This window comes from Chaetodon auriga, chromosome 19 (assembly GCF_051107435.1).
Source record: "Chaetodon auriga isolate fChaAug3 chromosome 19, fChaAug3.hap1, whole genome shotgun sequence".
NCBI lineage: Eukaryota > Metazoa > Chordata > Actinopteri > Chaetodontiformes > Chaetodontidae > Chaetodon > Chaetodon auriga.
The window spans coordinates 11,435,424-11,456,045 of record NC_135092.1 but is presented as its reverse complement, the minus strand read 5'-3'; the positions used below and the strand labels follow the sequence as shown (position 1 = coordinate 11,456,045).

The 20,622-nt window shown below is 44.8% G+C and overlaps 1 protein-coding gene across 4 annotated transcripts in view; it reads left to right on the top strand.

Moving 5' to 3' along the window:
* The first annotated feature begins 797 nt into the window (after positions 1-797).
* The window catches only part of sh2d3ca (SH2 domain containing 3Ca), a 52,999-nt gene continuing 33,174 nt past the window's right edge, over positions 798-20,622 (top strand). For 2 of the 4 annotated variants that reach the window (XM_076758180.1, XM_076758179.1), the window contains exons 1-4: positions 798-864; positions 1,755-2,036; positions 2,159-2,672; positions 6,674-6,713. In XM_076758180.1, coding sequence (XP_076614295.1) covers positions 846-864; positions 1,755-2,036; positions 2,159-2,672; positions 6,674-6,713 — 855 coding nt within the window. In that variant the 5' untranslated portion in view covers positions 798-845. Of the gene's footprint in view, positions 865-1,754; positions 2,037-2,158; positions 2,673-6,673; positions 6,714-14,390; positions 14,983-20,622 lie in introns of those variants that run through there. The other 2 variants (XM_076758182.1, XM_076758181.1) reach the window with 2 other exon arrangements.

Here is a 20,622-nt window from a genome sequence, read left to right as displayed (position 1 = left end):
AGCTGTGACTGCAGCACTTCCATCCTGTGGAAACAATTCCATACACAGCAGTGCTGCCTGAAGTAAAAGAACACGAACAATGAACATAACCCATGAGCATTAGCATCCAGCGTGACTCACAGCCACATTCACAGGAATCAGATTCAGATTCTGGGTGCCCTGCATTGAGCAGAGGCATGCTGACAAACAGCATGTTCCACCTACCACACAAATATTCTTTCACACTTAATTGAATGAGACAGGCCTCATTCATCCCTCCTTAAGCCTTAAGGTGCACCTTAGAATTATCCTCATTATGCATTAGTGTGCAGCAGCATTATGAGTAAGAACGTCTACCCTCATCAAACATTAACTATGTATTTAAACGGCATTGGGGACATGAAAGGACTCCTCGCTGGAAGTAAATAATCTGACAGAAAAGGTGATAGTTATGAGTTTATAACCAACTTTCAATGGGGCAAAAGTCACCAATCCAAACTTCTGTCTTACAGTTTTCATTTTGTTCTCTGTCAACACTTCCGGCCACCTTCACATTTCATATATTCATATTGTTCTGTCTTATCCTTTCAACCGCTGTCACCTCTTTTCATTTCCTCTTACCATTGGTCGTCTCAGCTTTACACAGGAAGTGTCACGTCTGCCCTGCCCCTGCCGCTTGCCTCTCATCTCTCAGTTTTGTCTCTCTCACGCATGCAAACTGTGTGCAGTATCTCACCCACAGAGAGGAACTGTGGTTCTCCTCTTTAGCAAGAAGTCATCCTCCCTATCAGCCTCTCCTGTTCTGATCCACTGCAGATGATCCATCTATCACCCACCTGCAGCTGAACTTACAGTGCAGCCGCAACATGAGCATACGGAAACTGAGTGAGTATTTGTGTATGTGTGTGTCTGTGTGTGTGTGTGTGTGCAGAGCAGCTGCACTTTGTTCATATGTTTATGCATACATAGTCAGCCAGGGTGTGAGCACTTCGGTTAACCAACGCTGACTGTCAGATGCCATTATGTCAGTTTTGTAACATTTTGGTTGCAGTTGAGTAAATTAAGTTAAGCAGTGTTTATTAGATTTAATTCATATACACTCTATCAACTGTATGCAGTACATCTATTGTAAAAACAGGTCCTTTATGCAAATCACTTGCATGCCTACTGGTATTGACACACACAGACAACCAAGCAGGACCATATGCATACACACACACACACACACACACACACACACACACACGGAGGGGTAAATGGTTGACTGCTTTTACATATCATCTGTAGAGTAACATGTTCAAAACACTGGCTCTGCAAAGGGGCTTTTTGCTGGGCAGAGAGAGAGGAACTTGTTCATTAAAGCTGCAGTTTTTATTTTTGCCACTTGGGGTCAGCAGAATAAGCTGAGAACACACCATCTCACTTGTAAACTTACCAGATATTGTTGTTCTAAATAAACAATTAACTATTTATACATCTATCAGACACAAAGCAGCGTTAGCAGTCCAATATTCACTCTCATCTTCATTTTTTAGTCTTTGGCAGCAGAGAAAATATCATGTCAGCACTCATTTCTCTGAAATTTGTAAGTTGGAAAACCAAAACAATGAGCTAAAAATGGAGGCATAAGGATGAGTTGCCACTGTGAGTACAGAAACACCCACAAAAGAGAGAAGATACAAAACAGGGCAGTGGCTGACCACATGGACCAGCACAGTGTCATAGCTGTGTCGCCACGTTATGAGCATTTCCTCTTCTTTTCTAACCCTCTCAAGGTTTCAAGTGGTTTGGCAGCCTCACCAACCTCTCTTTCCGCCGCTCCACTGAGAAATCAGACTCCAAGTCCTCTCAGCTGAAGTCTGGAGCAGGAGTGGGAGGTGCGCCCGGAGATGACACTGTCACCTCAGCGATTCTGGCTCCAGTTGTTGAGACAGCGGTGGACGACATGGGAGCCATGCGTCCTCGCACCGCCAGCTACGTCCGTTCCAGTGAGAACTATACGCACATGGGTACACTGCCAAGGCTGCTGATGAAGAGGAGAGACAAGAGTGTTAACGGTAAGGCAGCAGAAGTCATGAACAACACTTTCAGAAATAGGACAACAATTTTCACCAGGACAAGTTTCTTCTCTGCTGTCTTTGTCTGCTTTGTTTAATTCTGATGCCCACCTCTTCTCCAGGCGCCTCCAGCAGCAGTAAGAAGCGTAAAGACAAGAGCAGCATCAGCAGAAGTCAAAGCCAGCGACCTGCAGGGCAACAGGACCGTGGGCTCCTCAGGGTCACAGCCGCCTCATCCAAAGTGGATGAAGCTGAGGGTAAAGCCGACAGTGGGCTCAGCCAAGACTCTCTCCCTGATCGCAAGACCCAACCTGAACCTACACCCGAAACTAATCTCGCAAGCACCCAAACCACCACCTCTGCACCCACAGCTGCATGTGAAGATGTGTCGCCATCTGGTGGCTCAAGTGCTGCACTTCAACCCGAGACTTGTGACAAGAAGGATGTCACCCAGGCTGATGCAGACTTGGACCCTGAGAAGACCTCCTCCGCTCCTCTCTGTCAGGAGAATGATCAGACTCATGAGCAGGATGGGTTAGAGTCTGGAGCTGTATCTGAACCAAAGGAGGAGGCAGAGGGCAGAGATCTGACAGAGGGAGCTGATAAAGGAAACCACAACTCTGACAGCATTTACAGGTAATTCATTGTCTTTCAGAAATTGTTTAATTTTTCTTAAATGTGAACAGTTCATGCCATTCGTTTAAGGGTCTGTCCTGTAGCAGTTTTACTCAGATTTTCTTGGTATCCAAAGTAGGCGAGTGTCTGACTCATGAAAGTTTCAATGCAAAGGTCACGAAGAAAATGCAAAGGTCACAAGGAAAAAGTGTCAAACCTTCTATGAATCTATGCGCTCGTGATTTCAGGCTATGTGTTTTAATTTAATGGTTGCTTGTCTTATGATAATCCCCATCATACTCAGCACTACATATTACATTTTGATTAGAAGTGTCTTCCTCTGTGCCAAGACTGGACTGCTGTAGTTAGTAACATGAAGGGTTATGAACTGCTGACCCTGAGTGGTGATAGCAGGTTAGTGCACCAGAGAGGCAGCATGTAAAAAGGATCCTCACCTCTGCAGTCAGTGTCTTCTCTGTCTCCTAGCTCATATTTTGAATAATATATTTGAATTGAATAGCTGAACTTTAATGATATCACACTTTTCCAAACAGAATTGCACAGTTCTTACAAAGTGCACCACAACAAAGAATTATAGACTAAGGCTGATGACTTCCCCCAGAAGCTGAATGTGTCCCTTACTGTCTGGGACTTCATCCAGTATTTTGGTATGACACACCCACTCATACCCATGGTGCCATTGCTATGGGACATTTTTACACCACATTTGTGTCATATTGCCGAAAATTCATCAAGAATATTGATGCTGCTGTGGCATGAAGGGAAAATACCTGAGACAGTGAGGGACCTCTTCAAGGTGAGAGGAGAGCTGAGAGATATAGAGGGTTTAGTGGTCAGGGGTAACCACAGTTTGATTCCCACCTCTATAAGAATGGATAACAGGATTCACGACGGTCGCCAAGGGTTAGTGAAATGCAGAGAGATAGCCTTCATGTGCTGTACTCATCTGTTGAGTGCACCCACGGGCCAAACACACACACCCGCATCTCAAGAACAGGTTACTGTAGAGGTGTCTGAGGATTCTGGGCCTGAAACAAACAACGATCGAACAAACACAGACACTTTGGCTGCTGTTACACGTGCACAAGGGACAACTGCTGTCACTCGTGCAGGTCGAGTGTGTAAACCAGCCCCTTGGCTGGACTTGTGGAGGATATTAGTCCTGGTAAAGAACAAGGAAAGACACGGGAAGAAGAGATGGGTTAAGAAAACTGCCCAGATATAAACCTTGTTTCTGGTTATACGTTAAATTGTGTTATGAAAAATGTTGTGAGAGTATGCATGGGGGGGGGGGCGGGTACCTTGAAGGCACCATACCTCGAGGTAGGAGATGTTGGCGTAGTAAACAAGGATGGATTGTATATTTGTTTTGTGTAGAGCAGTTTATGGGCTATTGCTCATAATTGAGTATTTTTATATTATTGTTATTTTTTATTTATTTATTTATTTATTTATTTATTCATTTTTTTGCACTTTTAACTCTGGAAGGGACTCTTCAGCCACTGGGTTAAAATCTAAAACTCTACATTATTTCAGTTTTGTGATTACAAATCATTTAATAATTACCTTGAGTCAAATCTGGCCTTGGTTATATTCCAGCATAGAAAAAATGTACACATTGCATAAGGAATGGACGTGGGTGAGGAGGGGCGCGGCTGCACAAATTTGGCCCGGGCCCTCATGACAGATGAATCCGGCCATGCTTTGTGCGTAAATCTGATTGAACCGCGCGTTAACGGGGGACGCTGGACGGTTCACATTTTTTGCTGACTGCGGTGGACGGGACTTGTCTCAGGCGATGGCTGTGAAGTGAGAAGATAACAGGATTCATTACTTCACTTGTTAAAGGCAGCAGGTAACATCGATTCGTTTTATTGATCAGATGCTGCTGGAAAGCTGCCGCACTATTGGTGTGATGTTTTTCTTATATCGCATCGATTTGTTCGGACACACGGGAGACCGACATTAAAAAGCTTTTTTGTGCTAATTTCATAACACTGTAGTCGATTTATCAACAAAGTCAGAACTTTATTGAAGAGTTTGAGGGAAAATGCGCGGAAACTCCTCAAAGGTGCCACCCTGTTCTCCTCTCAGTCGAGCAGATTGCATTTTATCGCTGCTCTCCCATGACACGCCAAGGTCTCTCTGCCTTCAATATTCCTTGCATGATAGCAGAGTGCGTGGATCGTGTTACAGTGGAATTTGCACTGCGTGTTTGTGCGCGCGCGCGCGTGTGTGTGTGTGCAGCACTGGCCCATTAGTTCAGCTCAGGGATCGTGGGAAATATATGGCGTACTGCAAGTTCAGTATGGGCACATCAAAGCGCGCGCTCTCTCACTCCTCTCTGTCAGCTCAGCCCTAAATCACAGGACCCTCCACCTCTCGGCCTGACTGTCCATTTCCCTCTCTTACTCTCATTCTGTTCAAAGTGCAGCTCTTCACTTCTTTGCCGGGGTTTGTCTGCTTTTCTGGAAACCCGTTTTCAGTCTTTTCTGTGTTGGTGGTGCCTTTGGTGGCTGGTAAGTTTTGGCTCTGAAATGATGCTGTATGCTGTGATGGTGTGGGGCTGGCATAGCTGTGGGCACTATTCTTTCGCCTCATTGTCCCTCATGGAGCAAAGCATGTCAACTCCTTTGTTGGGCACTAGTTTGAAAGGGGGAGGAACAGGGATGCCCCCGTTAACTCATGTTTGGCTAGAGTTGAAACAATTTGTCGATTTAATGGTCAGTTTTCAAGCAATAATGGGATTTTCTGGTTCCAGCATCTCAAATGTCTAAATTTGATGCTTTTCGTTGACATATTGGCCGTTAGACTAATATTATTTGGGTGCGTACTTGGTTGGGTGGACACCTTGGAGTCTGGGCATTCTGGCATTTTATAGACAAAACGGTTAATTGATTAATCATGACAATAACCTGCAGATTAATTGATGATGAAAATACTAACATTCTGCAGCCCTCAGCACAAAATCACAACTTTCTCTCAGTGGGTTTTACGACAATTTGTGGAGCAACTGTTTTTGGAATGTTTAGAATTGCCAAACCAAATCTGACTTGTCAGAATACATCAATTGAACCATTTTATACAGTTTCAGAGCGAAAACACAGGGCCCGTCAGTAAGCGTTTAAAGCACAGCTGGCATGCTTGACATTGACTTCAGCTCTGCTTCAGTGCTTGTTGGCCTTCTGCCTATCTCAGTCTGATGTTGTTTTCAAAGCCTCGTGTATGACTGGTATGTTATTTACATTCTTTTCTGGATAAATACTGACGTTATCAGTGCAAATGATGGAGGCCAATATTTTACATTTGTTCAACCGTTTTATTTAAGCACAGGAGCAGCTTGGGAGAGAAATGTAAAGCTCCTCTGTCGTGGGACCTATTAACATTCCCGAGCCCGCTGCCGTGATGGGGCCCTTTGATCCGGCCTCTCTGTGGTCATGTGTAACACGGCTTCGCTCTGGGCCCTGTGAGACCCATCATGCAATTGGGAACCGTGCTGATTGATCTTAAAACTTGTCTGGGAGTGTAATTGCCCCTTTAGCTCGGGCTGGCTCCGTATCACAGAGCTTTCAAGGCAGTAGCCGCAGTATGGCTCCCAAGACTGTAGCACAGCGGGGTTTTTGACACATGATCCGGATCCATCATGAAATAAAAGTGTGAGTTATGGTGCCCGAGAGATTTGAGAGGCCGGCTCCATATTCAGCAACCTTAGATGCTCAGTGGGGTTTGTTATCTGTCTGTTTTCCACGAAGCTTGAGCGAAGCAGCAGTTTACTCAGCGGAGAGGCCTCTGCAGAAGTGGGTCATGGGAATACAGGCGTTGCTTTTGTCTGTGGTAGCATGCACTGCACCTGTTACAAGACCACATCAAACACAAGATCTCAACCGTGTGTTCACGTGTGTCAGTGCACACAATTGCAACAGAGGGTTACAGTCTTTTTTCCTGTCATGACATAGCCTAACATTTCCCCTGTTTCACTACTTTTTCCTTCTTTTCACCAGCCACATGGAGCCAGCAGAGAGCCAGGCGGAGTACGTCCAGGTAAGTCTGCTCTCTCGGTGTGTGTGCCCTCGTCCTGTCCTCTTCTGTCTGTGTCTGTGTCCTTGAATATGTGCTATGATTGTACAGATCAGTGCCCTCTTTTCAGCAACTTCTCAGCTTTTTCCTGCCATAATAATTTTGAATTTTTCCTCTCTGGTTTGGCCTTTTTCTGTCACACATGTAGTGTCTGAGATACCAGCACAAATGAGTTGTAGCTTCTTAGCCTACACGAGCCACTCACTTTGAATTTCCTCCTCTCCCCCATGATTGAATTATAGTTTTTTATTGTGAGCGCTCAGATGTAATTGTGGCTGATTATTAGCCCCTAGTCTTCAACAGTTCTGCTCATTTCAGCAGGCTCACTCTGCATTTAGCCTAATTCAGTCTGCCATTTAGCTAATTAAATTTGCAGTGAAGCAGTGCGGCCAGCAAGCAGTCTGCGCCGCAGCCAGTAGATGGGGCCATACACTTGAGTTGTGAACTCCTTAAAGATCACAGAGCGTGTGAAGCCGTTTCATGACCTTGGTGAGAGATGATAGGGATTCATGCATCCTGTGTACCATAAACATGCATTAATACAGATGTCGGGCTTTAAACCGAGAGCAAAAGTGGGAGGTGAGAGCAAGGAAGGAAGAGACAGAGAGAAGGAAGGAATTAAGTGAACTGTTGAGCTCTTGGGATCTGTTTATTTATTGATTTTACATCACAGGCGAGGTGGTAAAAGCCTTCTCCTATGACCCTGACCTGTATTCCTTGTGTAAAACAAATATATGCAACCTCCTCTGACCAGAACACGTGGACTGTAGTTAATATCTTCACTCTGCATTACGACCCAATTGGATTTTTTTTGTTTTTTTTTAATAAAACTGAATTACAGTCACAGATACACTCAAAGAGTTTTTGATTGTTACAGATTGAAAGTCATCTTAAATTCCTCATAATTAGTAATACTCTTGTGGCCAAAGTGGCAACCCACCCAGATCCTGACACACCTGAACAGCTCATTGAATATGTGGCAGTCTGACTCCGTGCCTCTGCTGTTTACCCTTGAACGTTAATGCTTTGTTTTATAAAGGTATATTAATTTTTTGTGATGGCAGTGATGTGGTCTTTATGTCAGGCGAGGTGACCCATAAAACACTGTCAGTAAACCGTGCTGTGTATTAAGGCCTTTCAATCAGCTTTGGAGTGATAAGTTCCAATTGAGTGCTGCAATTACTGTTACCACATAAAACAAGGCGTTTCTTATTTGATTACGGGTGGGTGGAGGGGTGGACTTGCACTATAGGCCGTCCCTGCTATAACCGGTACTTAACTCTCACGCTGACACAAAACATTGCTTGCCCTTTTTGTGGTTCTGAAGCTATTCAGTTTGTACTTTTAACATGAATTTTTGCAGTATTTTACAGATGTAACATTGGATTGGATTGCTGGTTTTTGCTTTAAACCCCAACTTTCCCTACTTGGTTTCAAATCCTTGTACATTTTGTCACCCATGTTTGTTTTGTCTTTCCTTCTCTCGCTCTTACACGCCACAACAGCCCCTCCCATTGCCACCCACCCCGCCACCCACCCCCTGAAAGCTGCCAGCCATCCCTCCGTCTCCTTCCATTTCTCTGAAACATTTATGACAGCTGATGTTTAAATCAGGAGTTGGCCTCAATGTTCCCTGTTAAAATGGGAAAGGCCAGGCCAGTGACTCCCCCCCCCCGACCCCCACCCCTCCTGGTTGGTCACATGTGCACGCCCACACATGTGCACACTTATTTACTCACGCACACACACACATGCACACACTGTCACACACACTTAAGAGGAAAATGAGACAAAGTGTGTCAGAGAGAAACACAGACGAACCAATCTGGTTTGAATATGCTCAAAGAAAATAAGCAATCAGTAAGAAAAAAAAAAAATAACGCAAAGCATTCAGGGCGAGTTATTCATCTTTTAGGCTTTATCATAAAATATCCATCATCATTCATTTTTCATGAGGACGCACGGCTGGTCAAGCAGCATCTAATGTTTTTGTTTTGGTGACTTTTAGAGAAAGCGGTCTTTAAAATTGGTTGGGGTTGGTGGAAAAACTGACCATATTATGTTATTAAGTAGCTAATCCACATTGTTCAGACTCAGTCGAAGTGTGAGCTTGTTTTCAAATGGTGTGTATGACGTGTGTGTGTGTGTGTGGGGGGCTACTTGCTGTGTGATTGTGTGCGTTTGATTTTGCCTGCAGCCCGGGCCAGCCCTGCTTTGTCTCCTGTGCTTTTTCGTGGTTTGGTGCTACGTTGACGGGAGGGGCAGGAGGGGATGGTTTATATGTTAGACAGAGACTTTCATAATTGACATATATATCATGTCTGGCGCTGCACTCACACCGGTGCTCTAAAAACATGTGTGTGTGCCTGTGAAGGGCCTCAGCTGTGTGTCTGTAGGTTACTGCATGTTTGATTATGCGAATGGTTTGAATTTCCAAAATCTGTATGTGTCTGTGTGCTGCCTCATTAAATTAAGGCAGTGCCCTGTGGGTGCATGTATGTGTGTGTGTGTGTGCGTGTGTGTGTGTGTGTCTGTTACAGTAGATTGAATTAATGTGGCGCCTCTGTAAATGAGAGGGGGTGTAAACTGTCAGGCGCTCGGTAACACACCCCTGGAAAGTCTTCAGTTACTGTTCTCAGAGCACACACACACGCACGCACTGCACACACATACAGGACATACACTGTGTTTACTGAAAGGCAATTTACATCTTAAACCAGTTTATTTAGGTCACCAAAGAGAAAAGGGCCTAGATATGCACGACATCTTTCTGTGGCTCATTGTCATCTGAAAATTTTGCTTCTCAGGACATGGACAAAATAAAAGAAACACCTTAAAATGCAATACAATACAATAACCTGCAGTAAATACGGTGATGATAGAGTTTTCCATTGCCACACATATAATTTTCCAGCATTTACTGCTAAAACACCAACAGTTCAGGCTAATAATGACAATGCTAGCAGGTAATGTTTACCACGTTTGCCATTTAAGTTTAGCGTGTTTGCATGCTAACATTTGTTGTTTAGAACGTCAACCTCATGGCAGCCTCAAGGAAAAATCAGGTCATGATCAAAGTCAGTTGGCTTCATCCTCTGGGGATCATGAGTGTCTGTAACAACAATTTGCATAGTAAATATTGAGATATTTCACTGTATAAGTGAAAACTTCAACCCCAAAGGAAGACCTAGAGGATCATCAAAGATGGTGGGATTCATCCTCTGTGCCACATTTATTCATGTATTCATTGGTTGTTAAGATGTTTCAGTCTGAATTACAGTAGCGAACCATTCGACCGACTTTGGCTCTAGCGTGGCTAAAAATGCTGACTATCAGCAAGTACACTTTGCTAATTGGTTTTCAACTTAAAACGACTCATTGTCTAGCTGCCTATGTAATGATGATTTACAGTGGAGTGGTCACTGCCTGAACTCCTGGTGCCGCAGTCATAAAACACTGAAATAATGTATAATGACAATATAATAAAAAGAAAAGTCTCCAAAATCTTAATACTGCATGCAAAACCAGGAAAACTGTACACCACCAGCAACACTCACTGAAAGACACCTTTCTGGATATTTGCTCCACAAACTGCAACCTCAAAAATAGCCACTGACTTGAATCAACACCTCTCAGAGAGAGAGGAAATAAAAAGCTCCGACATTCACGGCAGGGCTATTGTAATCTCAGATGTTTCTATTATTTTGTCCAACCTCTTCAAGGTCAATGCGCTCGTGCTGCTGAGCAACACACGTGGTCGAGAATAATGACACATTGATCTCTTCAAGACACTCTTCTAATTACACACGGCTTTATTCACACTAAAGATGTGTCGAGTTTCTGCAGCAGCACATCCCTGTAAGGTTAAGTCATCATCTTAATGCCATTAAAGCAGGGCAGCTGATTTTTAATTGCGCTATTTCACACCTAAATGACTATTTTTCTGCGCGTGTGTGCGGACAAAGTCGCAGCATCTCCTGCAGGCCTCTTTCTCTGCCTGCATCATTATTGCAGGCCGATGTTTCAAACAGGCTTTGAAACACATATCTGGTGGTTCGATACGGATTAACCAGGCGGTGAATGGGGTCCACCCTGTGAAAACACAATGATGACAATAAGACACACACACACACACGCAGATCATTAGCTGTACCCTCCTAACCCCCAGCAGAGCCCGGCCTTTGTTTTAAGACACGCACGTGTGCACACATAGACACACATGTGTGTTCATATAATCTTGATCTGCCCTCGGTGCGTCTCTTTTCATCTCTCACACACATGCACATACACGCATTTTACTCTCTCACACTCCACACTATCTCTGTGTGTCTCTCTCTTATGCACACACACACACACACACACACACACACACACACACACCACTTTCATTAGTGGGATGCTTGCAGGCACATGCAGGGATTCTCCATTGTGCTCCCTATCAGCCTGCGGGATGGGGCTCACTAATTAATATTTAACTGAAGACTGCCTCTAAGCAGGGAAGGAGATGTAGAGATAGAGGTCTGGGAAGGAGGGGAAGGTGGAGGCATGACCATGGAGGAGAAGAGAAGGACAGAGGAGAGATGGGAGGAAAGGCAGGGATCAGAGAGAGAAGGAGGTTCGGATAGTGATGAGAGGTCGGGATAAGGAGGGAGAGGGAGAGATGAGGGGAGGAGCATGGTGATAAGAAGGGTTGGAGAAAGGTTGGATTCGAGCATGGAGCATGGAGACAGGGGAGTTGAGGGATAGGGGAATCCTGAGGGTGGGCGCAATGAATGGATAGCAGTAAGAGTAATAGAGAAGAAGAGGCAAGAGGTAACGACTACCTGTATACGGACAGAAACACTTGCTGTGTGTGTAGAGAATGAAAGGAAGACAGATAAAAGGATTTAAAGGGAAGCAATAGTGGAGACAAAGTACGGGATGAGGCGAGGAAAGAAAAAGAACAAGAGAGAAGATTCCGGGTAATGAAGTGTACAAGACACTAAAGTAAGAATGAGCGTGTCTCTAGTTTTCCCAAAGGCACAAAATGAGACAAAGTTACGAGCATTTTTCCTCTCAGCCTGTGTCCGTGCAGAGTTCAGGCTGTTCCATTAAAGCGTGTTAAACAGTACAGAGCAGTGAAGGTTTGTCCTGTTAGACTGTGTGTGACGATATAATGACACATTCATTCATTCATTCATTCACAAGTCTGTACTAATAGCAGTTTTTAAGACTTGATCTCTCCTTTCTTAGGTTGACTCGCTTCTTCTGTTATGTTTTAATCGATGAATTACAGGATGACCACATGAAAATCTGGACTGTTCAGTTGATTGTCACTGGTTGTTTTAGCTGCTCTACTCTCAGTTAAATGATGTGGAATGGATTATATTTTGATCTGTGAGAGATTCATGATACTAGTATTTCAATAAGTGCAATTTAAGACATTGTTCTTAGTTGCTGGAGTAAAGTAAGTGAAGAGAGTGAGTTGACTGATGCTCCAGAATACCAACCCTTGAGTGTTATATCATAGCGCAGAGCACAGTATCTTTTTCTCTGCATCAAGTATTTTCAGAGAACACGGTGTGACTCAGGCGGGGTGCATCTGTTGCTTTGCTTTAATGTCACAGCTCCCCACAGCAGCCTTTTGATATCTGTTTGACTTAATTCATCCGAGGATGCAGAGTGACACGCGGAAACACAAGCGAGAGCACTCACAATGCATTGTGCTTCAAAACAATGCCTTCTTTCACTTGGGCAAGTCGAAATACTTGTTTGAAAGGATTAGGAGGTGTGATATGCAACACATGCATTTTAAAAAGTATCATTTTGGTGAGCAGCTCTTCGCTAATGCACCTTACAGTGCTGTATGTTTTCATTAGGAGCTGTCTGAGTCAGCATTGCACCTCTAGCATTGCCGGTTTCAATGCTAAATGCTACAGCAGCCCACCTGCGTTTCAAATCCTGCGTCTGTCGTATTGTCACATATGTTTTTCCTTGGCATGCGCGTGTGTGGCGCGGCAGCCAGATGTAACACGCTGTACGTTGTGATTGTTTTGGCATGGTATTACAGAGGATTGAGGGAAGGAAAGCACAGGGCCCCTCTTATGAGATTATTTGTGTCCCCACTGTGTAATCTGTCTAATCCAGCGCTGGATGGTTTGAGATTACATTAAGAGGAGAAGCTGCAGTTAATGAATCCATCCTGTGTCTTGCGGCTCCTTATCTCTCGGCATTTTCTCTCCGCCCGTGACCCACTAGCATGCATTCAAGAGCCAGATTAGCAAAGTGATTACTGGCATCATCTGATGCGGTGTTTGTCTTTGAGGTCATCTCTGCACCACACAAAGTAAGAAAAGGAGAAGAAGGTGCATGCAGTATGTCTTGTGCCCTGGTATGTTTCTTTGTATTTCTCTCCTTCCCCGGTTGTGTTTCTCTCTTACGTGATGCCTCCCTGCAGTGGTGCAGACCCGACTAAATGCAGTGTCAGAATTTTGGATGCTGTCAAGGATCTCGCTGTGTTGCTATGGTGAAGCGTCCTCAATGATGTCACTCACTCAGGCCTCCAGAGACAGAGCCCCACCCCTCCTGACATCTCCCTGCCGGTATGTGTGCCTGTGTGCGTGTGTGCGTGTGTGTGTGAAATGGGCCGGTGAAAATCATGGCGTGTTATCCTTGAAACACCTGCCTGTGTGTTTCAGTTTATAATGAGCTGTCTAGCTGCAGTCTGCATTGCTTTTTAGAGACACATCATTATTTTCTGCTGCACACACACACACACACACGCACGCACGCACACACACACACACACAGTTGTGTTTCAGTCACTTCAGAGGACATTACATAGACTTACATTCATTTCCTGGAGACTTACCCTAACCCTAACCTTAACCCTAAGTCTTCAGCCTAAAATGTCATGACTTATATTATGGGCACTTGCATTTTTTCCCCATAAGGAAGGCGAGTCCCCCCAACAACACACACACACACACACACACACACACACACACACACACACACACACAAACACACACTTAGAGGGATCAACATTATTTCACCACAGAAACCAAAAGCTCTGTAGCCCCTGCTATGTCTGGTAATATGCACTAGTGTGTGTGTATGTGTGTGTGCGTGCATGTGTGTGTGTGTGCATGTGTGTGTGTGTGTGTGTGTGTGTGTGTCGGCTTGTAGGTGGAATAAAAGGTGTGAATTTGCATTCAAGCGTATGGCAGAGGGTGGGGGGCACCCCTGTTGAGTTCCTTTCATGGCAAAAGAAAGGTTAGATTCCTTTGGGAGGCTGCACTCCTCCTTTCTCTCCTTCTACCCTCATCTTCTCCATCCATCATCTCATCTTTTAATTATCTTTTCTCTCCCTCCTCCCATCTTTTTCTCACTTTCTCCATGTTTTACACCCTCCGTCGTCCCTCTCTCCCCCACCGACCCCGTGTCAGCATTGTCTCAGCACTAAAGCGGGGGTCGTCGGGAGGGTGGGTGGGGCTTCTGCCTGCAATTCGACAGCACTTCTCTCTGCTTGTGCCTGCTAGCATTCACCCCCCCTCCCTCCATCCATCCATCCCTCCCACCCACCCTCCCTCTCTCTCCCTCTGGTCCGCCCTCCCCCCACCCACACTCCTTTCATCAGCAAGCAATGAGGTAATCCCTAGCAGCCGCGTGAAGTGCAGCAAGTGCAGTGAGAGGGAGAGAAGCGAGAGCAGCAGCGACAAGAAGCCGGTGCAGGGCAGAAGCGGCGGAGATGTCAGGAGCTGTAATATCACTAGCTGTTATCAGTACCAGCTGTTAGCGGCTCACTCGTAGGTAATAGCTGATGTGGTAACCAGCAGCTGCTTGCAAGCTGTAGCTGTGGTGTTAGCGGGTATAGCTTGTAGCCTGGTTTTGTAGTGGTGGCACTATGTTGAGGGGCTGTTAGCCAGGCACAGAGGCAGGCAGGCAGGCAGGCAGGCAGGCAGGCAGGCAGGCGAGGAGGCTGGCAGGGGTGGGACAGGCTTAGCCCAGGGGCTGGGGTTCAGATCGGACACCCTGGGAGGGGAAGAGAGGAAGAAGAGGACAGGAGACAGGGAAGAGAAGCAGAGGCAGAGGTGAGGTAGAGGAAAAGGAGGAAGGAGCAAAGGGGGGGAAAGGTTTGAGGAAAGGTAGCAGAGGAAGGTGTGTACCCACCATGACGGAGAGGTGTAGTCTGTGGAGTGCCCTGTCGGCTGCAGCATGCTGCTTCTACCGGGGATCTTTCATGCAGGTGCAGGTGAGTGAGTATTTGTGTGTGTGTGTGTGTGTGTTCTTCTGTTTGTTTTTGTGTGTTATGATATAGAAACAGAGAGCCTGTGCTTCCTGGTGTGTAACAAAGTGCTTTCGGTACATGATATGTCATTACCCGGCATATGTGTGGTCCGATTTCATATACTGTCCAAGTTTCCTTGTATTTGGCGCATTTGTTCATCATGCACGTGTGTGTGTTTGTGCTTGTGTGTATTCGTGGGAGGTGTGCTCACTGTTGGCTCCTCTTCTGTCCCGGCAGCTGGTAATGTCAGCCTGCCTGCTATATAGCTGGCAGACTGATGATATCATAGATGCTGTACAGTGCTTGGGTGTCAGATGGACTGTGCAAAATCACCGCGTGGAGGGAGATACAGGGAAATGATGAGGGAGAGTGGAGAAAAAGAGAAAGGGCATATGGGTTTGTGATTTGTGTTTGAGAGGGAGACTGTGAAGGGTACAGTATCACTTCTACTTTGGTCTAATTCTGGCTTCATGCCTGAAACCTAATATCTGACCTTATTCCTGGGACAAAATGACACCTCCAGTGTATTTTATGCATGTGTATACAGTATGTTTCTGTGTCTGCCACGCTTGACATTTGATGCTCTTTGGCAAAAAAGCTTGTGTTTTCAAAATGTCAACTTTCCAGGGACCAAGAAAATCAAGTTTGTTTGAAGGGGATCTGGCAGGATTTGGTTTCGCAAAGCTCAAAGTTTGTAGAATATGACCCGAAATGAGTCGGACTTGCAAGGATTTCACATGACAGCAGTGATGAAAGAAGGGAATGCATAAAGGGAATTGTTTAATAGATGAGATAATGGGAAATAGTAGACTGTGATGAACCAAGAGATGTTATTGCCCCGGGGTTATGATACTGTGCTGGACTGAAGAGGTTGTAGTTGAACATGAAGTTTCTCTCCTCTCCTCTCCTCTCCTCTCCTCTCCTCTCCTCTCCTCTCCTCTCCTCTCCTCTCCTCTCTGCCACGTTGTTTGACTGTGTTGTTATAATTATGGCTCCACTTTAAACGGCAGAGCCACAGAGGGGTATTGTGCGTGTGGTTTAACTGCGTTTGAGGGCAGTAATCCTGATGTTAGGTGTTGGCGTGTCCCACCTTGTCCCCCGGCAGCAGGACGTTTCGTCAGTATGACAACTGGCTGAGACAGTCAGCGCCTTCATGCTGGATTATTTTGGCTGTTTTGCAGCTCTTTAAAGCAAGTATCTGTCTTGTAGAAAAACATGGACTGAGAGAGCGAGAGAGAGAGAGAGAGAGAGAGAGAGAGAGATTCTTGGCTCTTCTTTCTAGGTTTTAGAGGCATCTGCTTTTGTTTAGAGTGAAGTGTTTCAAAGCTCAGAGTAATGAAGTTATTTTAATTGAATCTGTCATGGGGTTCCTGTGTAGTGGTGGTTGTGGTAGGGGTATGTGTGCATGAGCGGGGGGTAAATTAATTAGCAGTTGCTGAATGGTTAGAGTTAAGTGGGAGCAATTCTACTGTAAAAAAGAAATAATTACTTAATTCCCTGCAACTTGGGGTTGTTTACAAACAGTGTGATTTTGTCTGTAGACTAATATTGATCCACCGTTCCGTTCTAATTAAACATAGCCTGTCAAGCACAATTCTGTGTGTCACGTAACCCAAACAGTGTTGCTACCCAGAGAAGTGATCCCGAAATCATTACTTCTTCTGTGTGTTCGGTGTCATGTTGATGCTTTTTCTTTTCCTCTAAGGAGCAACTGTTCCTTATAATATTTACTCTGGTATTACTTTTCTCTTAGATTCCTGCAGCCGGTGATTGAGTGTTGGTTTATCTGAAGGCATGAGGATCGCTCACTGCCTGTTTAACTTGTTTTTATGAGGTAACTACAGTGTCACTGCCAGTGCTGAAACACTGTTTTGTTCTGTTTGCTGCTCAACATTAATCCTTAATGATTTGTCATTGCTGATAAGATGATGATGTGTCCCAGATACTTAATGATAAACCCAGAGGACAACATCTGGCCAGTGTGTAGCAATAAAATTTCTTCTATGAAAACTGAAGTAGACATGGTGGAGCCTGTACCATGTATTCAAGCTCAGTCCTCAGCGCCGCAGCTCAGGTTCGGTTCCAGCTCTGGCCCTTTGCTGCATGTCATCCCCTCTCTCTCTCTCTCCCCTGCCTTTCCTGTCTTTCTCCAGCTGTTTCCACCTAAATAAAGCAGGAATGCCAAAAAAAGAGATAAATCTTTAAAAAATATGATGTTTTTCAGAATGCTGAGAGTCATTGCTCACAGTGAATCTCTTGTGCTCCACTAGTGACTGCAGATTGTCTTGTTCATGCAGGTCGTTTCTTCATCAGTGACCACAGCAGGAAAAACTGCCTCCACTTTACAACATTTCAACCATTGCTTCTCATTTCAAACACAAAATAGAGAACATGTATATATTTTATGAATGAATTAATACGACTGCATTATTACACATTATGACATTATTAAGTGACACGCAGAGATGATGTTGATACAGCGACAGTGGTGTGTGACCTCAGCTCATCAGCTGTATCAGTGGAGAGAGATTACACTTGATCCCCTGGTCTAGACTGCAGTATGCTAACTATGGGCACACACACACACACACACACACACACACACACACACACACACACACACAGACACACACACACATCTATAGACAGACATGCAGCTTAACCATTGTATCTGCATTATACCCAATGCTTCCAGCGCATCACTGTAACTGGGACAATGTAACTGTCTGCTGGACTCCCACAGTGATAAAACCCCTATTAGCCCCCAGAAAAGCACACAGACACGCACACACACATGCACGGACACACAAATACACAGAACTATCCCCCCACTCTACACTTTGATTGTTTTTGAAGTTAATCCGTTATTTCTGCAAGCCACTTTCACTCTCCTCCTCCTTCTCCTCCTCCTCCAGCTGCCCCCCTCCCCCCTCTGCTACTCGACTCTGTAGCCTCATTCCCTGCTGACCTGACCAGCATGTGGCAGCCATCATGCCAGCCAGCAGCCGGCCCCTCTGTCCTTTAGCGTTCCTGCAGCCCGACTGTATCTGGAACATCGCTGTTGACCTCCAACCTCGCAACATGGCACCTCTCTGCCATCCAGTCCCATACACTGTCAACCAAGTTTCTGTTAGTGCAAACACATTCTCACAGTACAAGAAAAATGTGCCATTGCTCTGCTTTTAGTCCCTTCCAATGTTTGACTTATAATAATGTAAGGCCATAATATGGCAGTACAGTAGAATATAAGGCTAACTGTTTTTGTTTACACTGCGTTTCATTGGAAAATCCCACAAGATTTACCACCTGATTCTCTGTCCCTGCGCCCAAATGTTTCCTGCTGCAGGAACAGGCCGATAACCTTAGTTTACAGTAAATGAAGGACTCGTGTGGCAGCAAAGCTCAGAGGATCTTGTGGTTTTAGAATATGAGGAGACAAATTTGGGAGTGAATGCAAATGAGCTGCTGATTATGCACAAGAGTCCATCTAAGTAAGTAAAAATACAGGTTGTTATCATTGTACATTATCCATCTGAAAACTGATTTTACCAGGGCTTTCGTATCGTTGGTTTCTTTTACTCCAAATGAACAATAAACCTAAAAAATAATGCTAAATAACACTTTAAAAAAAAAAAAGCAGATAATATTCAGCCGTAGTGATATAAAGAAGTGAGATCATCACAGAGCTCCAGTTATTACATGCAGCAGGAAGAGTTTTCCCAGAAATCCTGCAACAAACAGATCATACATATTAAACTGGCCAGTTTTATTGCATTGATGTCCCTTCTGTGTGTCTCGCCTGCGCTTCATCTCTATTCCCAAGAGCAGGTCACAGTTTAATAACTGAACTGATACCAGTGGCGATATGTCCTTTCTATAGTTCCTCATCTACTTCATGTCTATGCAATTCAGTCTGCACGTTGAAGTTATTATTTTTACACTAACCAAAAAAACACTTCATGCAGTCGTGCCTCCTGCAAGTTGGAGCTACTTTCACTGATGTCTGATGTTGTGCACTTTTTACATTTCCTTGAATTGAAAGGGAGAGCTTGTTTGGTTTTGGTCCAGTCAATCAGTCACAGCAGGTTAACCAGCAATCAGCTTGTCCATCAGATCCCCAGGAGGGCAACTGTAGTTTTGTATTAGCTTTACCCAGCACCCCACTCTCTGTCTACTCACTACGAGGCTAGCTGTAGAAGATATGGCCTTGCTAATGCCTTTGTGTGTGTGTGTGTGTGTGTGTGTGTGTGTGTGTGTGTGTGTGTGTGTGTTTGTTTGTATGTGTGTGTGTTTGTCTGTCCAAGCCAAAAAGGGAGCCCAAGCCAATTGGTATGTTTTAGTATTGAAATATTCACCATGTAATCCCCTCTTCTCCACTCCTCCTATCTCCCTCTCCCTCTCACCCTCCTCCCCAAAGCTTTTCACCACAAATCCTCTTTTGGCGTGCCTGCCTGTCACACCCTCAGGCTCATAGTGTGAAGGGCAGCTGTGCATGTGTGTGTGTGTGTGTGTGTGCTTATATTGCCTTGTTCCAGAGTCCATATCCTCATTAGAGCGCTGTGATGTTTTTGGCAGTAATGAGGAGCAAGCCTGTGTGTGTGTGTGTGTCTTTGTATGTGTCAGCCATATACTGAATGCGTTTTTCATGTGTGTATGACTGTGTGTGTGGTGCCCCAGACCATCCTATGAATTTGCTCTTCATTCACATTTCTCTGTTCTCAGATCTTCTTTGGGTTGTAATGTCTGGATTATGCCAAGCATCAAATCTTACGTTTTAGTTTGTGGCTTATGGTGAACATGTTCAACCATTCTAGTTTGGGCATCGGCTGAAGAGAAGGATTAGTTTAAGCCGGTGTAATCGATCAATGCTTCTTTAGATTAACTACTTTATACAAGTTGGTTTGACACTTGCAACCTCGCTTTGATTTGCTGAGAGTTCCTCGGAATGAGATTTAAGTAATGAGTCCTCCGCACACCTAAACAACAAAACATGGTCTGAACTGATCCTCTGATCTGGTGCTCCCATTAGCAGGACAACAAATCATATGAATTACCAGCATCTCTGTGATGAAGGTTTGGTTACTTTTAAGGCAAAGATTGGGGTCATGGTTTAAAGAAACCAGCATTTCTACAACTGCTTGTGGTCAAAGTCAAAATCAGACCCTTTTATGCCCCAACCATCCACCTCAACCTCCTCCCTAACTGCTTTGTGGCACTATGATAACATCCTCCTACTCCTGACTTTACTTCTGATAGAGAACTTGCACTCTGAAGAGGTTTAGTCAAAGTCACTAGAGTCAAGGAATTGACCATGTCCAGTTAAATTTGGTGGAAAAGACTGTGGTCACTGAGGGAGATTCAGGCCTTGACCACAATATTCTGTCCACACAGCATGTGTTTAACAAAAGGTCTCTTTTGGTGACCTAAAACACTCTTGTTGTGTGAACAGCCCCAAAAACAGAGGAAAATGTTTGTTTTGCAAAATGTCTGTATACATGTGGACAATGCCTCAGTCTTAAATCAATCACCAATAAACATAAGGAGGAGGTTCAGGTGGAGGAAGGAGCTCTCGCAGCAAACTGGCCTTAGTGCATCAGCAGAGTC